This window comes from Lonchura striata, chromosome 10, assembly GCF_050655825.1.
Source record: "Lonchura striata isolate lonStrDom1 chromosome 10, ASM5065582v1, whole genome shotgun sequence".
In the NCBI taxonomy this organism is placed as follows: domain Eukaryota; kingdom Metazoa; phylum Chordata; class Aves; order Passeriformes; family Estrildidae; genus Lonchura; species Lonchura striata.
Genome location: NC_140712.1, coordinates 16,564,003 through 16,572,947, shown reverse-complemented (window position 1 = coordinate 16,572,947; position 8,945 = coordinate 16,564,003). Strand labels below are relative to the sequence as shown.

The 8,945-nt window shown below is 39.1% G+C and overlaps 1 protein-coding gene across 1 annotated transcript; it reads left to right on the top strand.

The window, feature by feature from the left end:
- Positions 1-1,542: 1,542 nt before the first annotated feature.
- On the top strand, positions 1,543-8,832 carry CFAP161 (cilia and flagella associated protein 161). The gene is made up of 7 exons (XM_021537383.4): positions 1,543-1,670; positions 2,010-2,099; positions 2,267-2,520; positions 3,148-3,232; positions 4,059-4,217; positions 4,866-4,939; positions 5,883-8,832. Exons 1-7 carry the CDS (start codon positions 1,608-1,610, stop codon positions 6,058-6,060), a joined length of 903 nt encoding a protein of 300 aa, XP_021393058.4. The 5' UTR covers positions 1,543-1,607; the 3' UTR covers positions 6,061-8,832.
- The last annotated feature ends 113 nt before the right edge of the window (positions 8,833-8,945 follow it).

Genomic DNA, 8,945 nt, shown 5'->3' with positions numbered 1-8,945 from the left:
GAGCTATGTGTAGGGAAGTGTCACTTACCTAACTGAACACTGAGTGGTGCTATTTGAACAAAAATGGATAGCATTTGGTCTTTTGAAGTTTCAGATGAGCTAAATAACTTTTTGAGTAATAAATTTTGGCTTAAAAAGCAAACAGAAAACAGCCAAGTTTCACGTGAATTACTGTCAAAACTGCCTGATGATAACATGTAGCCCAGCTGTCCACGCAGAAAAACATTTTCTTTTAGTCTTTGTAAGTTGTCCAGCATTGAAACCTTAGGATAGCAAGCTTGCAAGAATACCGTGACAGTCGTAAAGGGATTAAATGTGTTGTGCAAGGATCTACACCTCCTCTGAAGATCATTGGCTTAGCCTATCTGGAAAATAAACACACAGCATAGTCACTTAGCTTAACTTGCCGTGTAGATTTCAAACCAAGATACTAAGAAAGCAAAACATTTACAATCAAAACATTCACCTGATACGTTCACTCCCTCAAACATTAGGAAGTTTGTCACAGTGAGGGGGGTAAAACACCGGCACAGGTTGCTCAGAGAGGTTGTGGCTGCCCCAATCCCAGAGAGGCTCAAGGTCAGCTTGGGGCAACCTGGTCTGGTGAAGGTGTCCCTGTCCACAGCCGGGTGAAATGTAAATTTTAAGGAATTTAGAGATTTTAGAGGAGCTAAGATTTTAGTTAGAGATAAGCCTTACTAGAGTTAATTCAAATAAATGAGTAGGCCTTGATGAACTTAAGAATTAGTAGTTAACTAATAATTGATTGCTTGTCAGCACAATGTTTAGTTAGCTGGGTTTATAATGAAGAATATAGAAACTGACAAATAGCTTTTAGGAGCATAATACAATTGTAGGCCTCCTCTGTTCTGAAACCAATTGAAGACAAGGAATGGGAGTTCTACCAAGAGTTCATTTGTCATGTTTGCATTGAAAAGGTAGAAAAGTCAGAACGAGGAAGACTTCATTTACTTCCTCATTTTGGGACCCCTCCCCATGAAAGGGACACCAACCCATTTCAAGGAACAAACTATGCATGCTTAATAGCTTTTGGAGCGATTAGCATACGAAGCAGGTAATGGGATGTACCAAAATTATAAATATGTATTTTTATTTTGGGTATTCAATACTTGTATGGATAAAAGGGCTCTGTAATCACCTGGAAGGCGCAGTGTGTATTTGGGAGCTATCCCTCCCGCTGCCCGGCATTGAATAAACATTCACTTTCTAACTTTAAACTGTTAGAGCTTTTGTCCATCACAGTTGTAAACCCCGGAGGGATTTACAAGATGCGTGCACTCGGGGACAGGGTTTCGGGAGGAGCTGGCAGTGCTGGGTTTACAGCAGGACGGGATCACCCACACGCCGCTTTGCCCGCTCCCACTCCACGACCCCTGCGCCCCTCACGGCCCCGCTCCGCCCTCAGCGCCGCTCCGGCCCCGCCCCGCCTGCCGCGGGCTGGCCAATCGCGGCCCTGCCCTCCCCGGGCTGGCCAATCGCGGCCCTGCCCTCCCCGGGCTGGCCAATCGCCGCCCCGCCCTCCCCGAGCTGGCCAATCGCGGCGCGGCGCGGTCGCCACGGCGACGCGGGACGCGGCCCGGGCCGCTATGGCCTCCTACCGCCTCGGGGTCCGCATCGGGAACTGGCTGGAGGACGAGTACGCGCAGCAGGTACCGGGCACCGCCGGCCCCGGGCACCGCCGGCCCCGGGCACCCTCGGCCCCGGGCACCGCCGGCCCCGGGCACCGCCACCCGGCACCGCCGGTCCCGGGCACCGCCGTCCCCGGGCACCGCCGTCCCCGGGCACCACCACCCGGGCACCGCCGGTCCCGAGCACCGCCACCCGGGCACCCCCGGCCCCGGGCACCGCCGGTCCCGGGCATCGCCGCCTTCCCCGCTGAGGGCTTCCCCCCCCGGCTCTCCAAATCCACTTTAAACGCGAGGCTGTGGGTGCTGGATAACATATCTGCTCCTGGATAACATATCTGCCCCTCTCTCCTTTGCCAACAGGACCTCCTGAGGGATTTTATCCGTAAGAGAGAGAAAGGACAGCTTTTAATACAGAGATTAGCCAGACTTCAAGAGAATATTTTCAAGAAGGTACTTTTTAAAGAGGGTTGTGTTCTCCTCCCCCTGACCCCCACAGAGTGGCATAACTCCTATTATTGTTCTGCATGCACTAAGAATGATAGGGAATTTATATACTAAAATACCTGTGATGCAAGGTTCAGATAATTCTGTAAAGTACTATGTAAATTCTAATTTAGGTAGAGCTGTCAGTATCTTCTGATGGATTTGTTCACTTTGGAGACACCGTGCTGCTTATGAACCCAGACAGCAAATCCTCGGATTTGGGAGGGACCTCGGAGGAGAGGGACCCCGAATTGTGTGGTGATGTGACTCTGGCTGTCGACATGGAAGAAGTGCCCCTGTACTCAGATGAGCCCCTGCAGATCTCACGTGGACTTAGTGCAGTCAAGAGGGTGGACCCCATAGGTCGAAATGCTTTCTGTATTGTAAGGTCTGCTACTTTATTCTGAGTTGTTTTCAATTATTATTTTAGCTTTCGGTATCTTGTTTTGAGAAATATGCAATGAAATTTGCTAATATACAAAGGAATAGAAGTAAAATTAATTTAAGAAAGAGTCCTCAGTCATGTATTAAGCTTGATTCTATGCTGCATATTACTCTGATTAATACCAAGGACCTCTATATCAGCTTAGGTGTGAAGACAGAATCAAGTTGACTGTATCATTTGGTAAATTCTGCAGCTGTTTTCATTCCAGTTGCAGACAAAGCATGTCCAAATATCACTAGTATTAATATTCACTCTCCTGCAAACAGAAATATATGTCATAGCTATTGCTTTCTATGAAGTGGACATGGTTCTGTTCTAAAAAACCCAGCATATTCTTGCTTTCAAATATATATTTAATTGCTGCTGTTGGAGAAGAAACAGAACAGGGTCCTGCTCTATAGTCAAAGGCTCTGCCTTAGGTTAAGATATTTTACTTATTTTAAAAGGCTAACAATACAAAATTTCGTCACAAAGCAACATCTAACCGTAGATGAAAACAGACAAAAAACCTAAACAACAGTAAAAGTGATGATTTGAATGTACCTTTTTTCCTTTTTACAAATTTAACAGTGTTGATGGAAGTGCAGTGGGTGAACCACTTAGATACGGGCAAAACTTTCTTCTGGGGACAAAAGGAGGAGTTTCTGACAAACTGGTAAGGCAACAAAGTTGCAAATGGCAATGTGCATTGAATCCCTCTCTTAGGTGTGCAACATCTTAGTTTTACAGAACAAGCTCAGAATTGTGCATAGACCAAGATTAAGTAATACCTAATTAGAAAGTTTATGCTACTTACCTGAGGTCAGATATGCAGGCCAAGGGGGCTGTTAGCCAGAATGACTGAAAAAGAAAATCTAAAAAAGGAAAGACAAAGAAATCACAATTAGATTGTGAATAATGAGAGAATTCTTCAAGGAGATTTTAGGGTTTTTTCACTTTGAACAACTCACTTAGGTATTGGACTTAATGATCCTCGTGAGTCCCTTCCAACTCAGAATATTCTGTGAAACTCCAGAATGAGAAGATTTCCTTTCTTACAAAGATAATCCATAGTAGGCACATGAAGTCATGCACTATTCTATCATTCTGAGGAAGCAGATTTCTATTAAATGGTAGCATTTTTTTCCTCTGCAAAATAAAAGCAAAAAACGCATTACATGAGTATGTATGCACTCAAAATAAATCATCACAACTTTGAGAAAGTTTTCCTTCTCAACAATCACTTTGGTGAGAAAAAAATATTTTGAATGTAAATTCAATTTTAAATTAGTATTCACAAATTTGTATACAGAATAACTACTTAATGAGTTTATCAACAGAATAGAATCTTTTCTATGGGTTTTGCCTGCATAGTTTTAGCTGGGAAGACTGATCTGTCAGGAGCCAGGAGAAAAGTTCTTTTGTTCAAAAATATGTTTCAAAATTACATATCTTGTTTCTTTGACATTAATACTGTCCTTAATACATATTTTTATTTACAGTTTTATCTGGCAAGTGACCACAAAACATTTAGAGATTTTGCTAAAAAATCTCGCCTTCAGAAAGTATTTTTGACAGCTGAGCTTTCCTATTTGACTTTCTGGCAAGCAAAGTCCTTGGATCCACAACTGCGTCTTGAACATGAAGGATTTCCAGTTCCTGTAAGAAACTAAAACTGTAGGAAATGTTATGAAAATTTAATTGAAACAGGTGGACTACTGAGAAAAAAATGTTATGTCGATTTTATTCACATATATGCCAGTTCTGACCTCTTCTTTTAGGAAGGGGGAGAGGGAAGGAACAATCTCTTTAATTAGGAATCTGCTTATAAAAATGTTTGTTTCTACTGTTCATTTTGAGGTTGACTTATTCAGTTTTTCTCATCAGAAATTTTCAAAGGTTGACATTATAATGTTGTGAGGGTGCATTACTTTCAGGCCTTTTGAGACAGTAAATTCCATTTCCAATATTTGGAGATGTGATTAAATAAGAGGTCCTGTACATTAAATGTCTAATAAAATTCTCAAGGCATCTGAATAAGTGGATGATTTTCCAAATATTTTCAACCTTTTGTAAATACAGTATTTTCCTGTACCGGATAACTGCTAGGCTTCCTGAAGTGCTGGTGTATGACAGAGTAGCACAAATACAATCGTTCCTTCACGGCCTTGAACTAAGACTCATTTACATTAATAAGCTCACTAATAAACACAGTCAAAATTAACTAATTGTTAAAGACAGTCTTTTTTCACAGTATAGGTTTAGAAATGTTTGTCAAGTGTCTTCCCTTACTCTTTTTTTTTTTTTAGACAGCAACTAAAATCATTATTACTCACTGCTACACCAACCGCAACTTAGCTGTTCCAAGGACCTTCTGTGTGTGGTAAGAGTAACTTACAACTGGCAGGGGTGTGTGCGGGATGGGCCAAAGCAAGAGTTACTCTGAGGAGCAAGAAAAGTGCTTTAGGAATGCTCTGAGGAAATGGAAAATAATGTAAAATGCCATTCTCCTTTCCCTTATTTTACTTCTTGGTTGCAACATGGAGAATATGAACAATCCTGCTGCTGTGTTGCTGGAGACAGTTGGATCAGTCTTAGTTTGGATTTTTTTTTTCATTTTTAATTATCATATCATGCTTTTAGTGTTCTCTGGTTTCTTGGTGCTTCTCCCTTTGAATATCTTGAGCAATGTCAGTTGTATGGGTTACTTTTGAAGGAAAAAAAATATGTACTAAGAAGTGTAAATAAAACTATAGTGCATAAAACTCTAGATGCTTATGTCCATCTGAATCAATGCCTTAACAAATTGAAGTTAATCTGTCAATTCAGTTAATATGGATGCATTGAATTAATTTTGATTAGACACTGCTAAGGAATACACCAATGTTTCCCATTAACTTCTTAGCAAGACTGGACTGAGGATTTGTGTAAAGTTTTCGAGGATGAAAGGTCTGCAAGTTTGAGGCTGACTAGGTTATTAAGTAGCCAGAATCCTCCTCAGTCTGAGAGAAGTGGGAATGAGGGCCTAATCAGTTTTAAAATTTGAGTTGGTGTATTAGGGCCTTATTCTGCTGGGGCTCCTTTTAGCTCTGAGGCTAGAAAGGTGGCATTTATTTTGGATTTCACATTCCTAAATTATTCATAGGAAACAAAGCAGGTTATTGTGTTTCTTTTAAGGGTCTGGTATTTGAAAGTGCATGGTGATATTTCTGAGTATACCAAAAGAAAAATGAGAAAATCTTGAACAATTCACAAGTAATGAAGATTTGCCGAATTTGTATATATGAAAATTCTCCCTGACTATCCCATCTCTTTTGACTTTGTAGGTCTCATTTTGGAAGAGAATTTGAAGTCATTTGTCACAATTACCTGGACTCCCGCAAAGTTGAAGAAGATAAGAATTACTGGGAGATAATTACAGGAAATCCTGGTCCTGAAGATGGTACAATGCTTGAGAGACCCAAAGCTCTCCCAGAAGGGTATGAGAATAAATTAGTTTCATGAAAAGACAGAGGATATAAAAGCCCAAGACCACAGCCAGGAGAGGTTGACAAGACTGATTATTTTTTATTTCTGTTTATATTTCAGTTTTAGAGATGTTTATTTTAAAAATGGAAATTAAAGTCTGCTGCCATTAGTAATATTGCATGGGTTATAATGGGCAAAAAACTCTGAAAATTTGATGAACAACACATCAAAAATTGTAAATCAGGAAAGGCTCTTTTTTCCATTTTCACATTCACTGATGACAGAAGTTTTCAGAACCCAGGAAACCTAATAGATTCTCATTAAACTACTGGCTCTCAGAGTATATTTAACCAATTTTTCCAAAGCCAAACCAGCGTCACAATTTTTAAAAGGTTGAGTGGACAGTTTCCAAAACACTGAGAACCAAACACATGCAAAGTTATCATGGGATGCTTTGACATTTAAAGTTCATCTGAAAGAAAGTTGGTTGTTGAGTTTGTTCCACACTCCGTCTAGCACAACATTGCCAATTATTAAATCACAAGTGTGACTTTTTTATCTTGAGATTATCTTCTAATTCATGGATATAAATTGAGTTTTTTATGTTTTTCCATGTATTCTAAACACTTTAATATCAAGTAATCAAGAAATTGAGCACAGTGATAGAGACTAGAGACTTACAACAGCCTTTTCCATGCATCACCATTTCCGTTTACCTCTCACCCACAGCATTTTTCAATCCATAGTAATTTCTAACAAGTTTGAGAGTAAGGTAAAATTGTCAAAGAAAATTGGGTGCCCACAAGTTTGATGAAAATAAATGCCAAAGCAGAAAACAAATATTATATGCTGTAAGTTTATCCAGCAAGAAAAAAAATTGTATTCTATATTCCTACCTAATTAGACAAGAGTATCCACATGAAAAAAAAAAAGGCCTTTGAGGGTAGAAATTTCAGCAGAAACTCACATTTTCTTAAAAACAAAATCAACCAAATATAAAATGCAAATACCTGGAAAACAGATGTCATTACTGCATAGATTTACCTGTTTTTATATAGAGGCAGAAAAAGCATCACAGAGAACCTTCTACTGTATGGCATTCCATTATACCTATTTAGTTAAATATATATTTATTTCCTCTCCTACTGTACCACAAGAGCAGTCTCTTTCTGCACAAAGTGACAACCTAAGTAAAATACTACACCAATCTCCATTCATAAAAGATTCCAAAGATCTTCAGTGATTATAAAGGTCAGTTAAAACTTTCTAAGTTTTCTAAAACAAACCTACTAAACTTTCACAAAAGAAGGGATTGGTCCAAACATATTTTTAAGATCTGTTCCCAAATAATCTGCTTGAAGCCCACAGGCAAGACTTACAGAGCTTTACCTTTACTCAATATAAATAAAGTCAGTAGCCTGCAGCCTCAGCTAACTGGCATTTGCCATAGAGGATCTCAGAGCAGCAGGCAGATCATGCTGCTGTGACATGCAGGTTTGCTTTGAGGGACTGTACTGCAGAGGGCAGCTTTACAATCACACTCCTCATGTGCAAACCTTTACATTATAGATGTGCTGTCATAGAGGAAATTATCTTCAGGAACTTCTTTCACTTTTTCCTTTCATTTTCTATGTAAGCATAACTACCATGATGTGTGATGTTTTTCTGGAGGGTCTGTTAATAGTCCAACATTCAGAGGTAAAAATTTGCACATTTTCATAATGGATTGAAATAAGTCTGCTTATATTTTTCAGATGTTAAAGTTTAGTATATAAAGTTTTGTAGATATTTAAGTTTAGTAAGATTTAAACTTCATTAATGCACTGCAGTGTTTCTATTTTGGCCATTGTGGACTTTTACTGCTATTAGATGCAGCTAGTTCAACTCTAAGTCTCTTAACTCTGGGTCAAATGTGGGAAACAAGAAGAAGTCTTAAACCAAAACCATTTCTGAAATGAAGCTTCGTGTGAACTCATGCAAGAATGAGGACTGTGTGGGCAGGGTGCCTGGGCTGGCTGATGTTTTGGGTAGAAGTGTTTGTGTGTGCGAGTGGAAGGAAAGCAATACACCCTGTACAAAACCAAGTTTTGCAAAGACTTAGAGGAAAAAACAAAGAGATAAACAGAAACAGAAATGAGTAAAAAAACCTGGTATTGTTGGAATTTGGTGGTGATTAATTTGGTGTGTTTTGATCATTTTGTTCTCATTGGAAAGGATTTCTTGAGCTGAAAATAAACAAGATTGAATCAATATTCCTGATTCCATTAGCAGTGTTAAACCCACAGATTTTTTACTAGTTCTTATATAATATCATAAATATTCATAATTCATATAATTCACGATAACAAATATAGATGCTTACCTGTTTCCCAAGTGTTTTAGTAATCTGTTTTTTTGCACTTCTTAATACTTCCCACTCGATGGCAGCACATGTTTCTAAACAGCACAATCTGAGCTGTTTAAAGCCAAATGAGTCCCTGAAACAATGCCGCAGATGGAAACCGAGTTAAAACAGACTTGAATTTGAAGCTCGGATATGTCATTAATGTTATATCATGTTTTTGGAAAATAAAGTTAAGCACAAAGGTAGACAGAGCGACGCAGGACATTGTGTATTGCATACAATCAATTCTTTATGTTAATTAGAACATTAAGTCATTTGTAACCAAAGCATAATTAGAGGAACTTAGGAGCTTTCTCTTTCATTTTTCTTTGTAAAGACATGAAACTTGATGTGTGACAAGCAAGGGGTACTGTTATTGCTTTTACCAATTTACAGGAATTAAAATTATTTCCATTTTCACAACAGATTGACATTATTCTGATTTGAATCTGTAGGTATTAAACTAGGAAAAAATCTGGCTGTTTAGAGTGCACTGTAGCATTTGTAATTTATCCATTTACACACTGATAAACACGGG

Coding starts and splice junctions, on each gene's coding strand:
- CFAP161 (XM_021537383.4), top strand. CDS start 1,608: ATGGCCTCCTACCGCCTCGGGGTCCGCATCGGGAACTGGCTGGAGGAC. Junction 1,671..2,009: donor AGGACGAGTACGCGCAGCAG/GTACCGGGCACC, acceptor CTTTGCCAACAG/GACCTCCTGAGGGATTTTAT. Junction 4,940..5,882: donor CCAAGGACCTTCTGTGTGTG/GTAAGAGTAACT, acceptor TTGACTTTGTAG/GTCTCATTTTGGAAGAGAAT.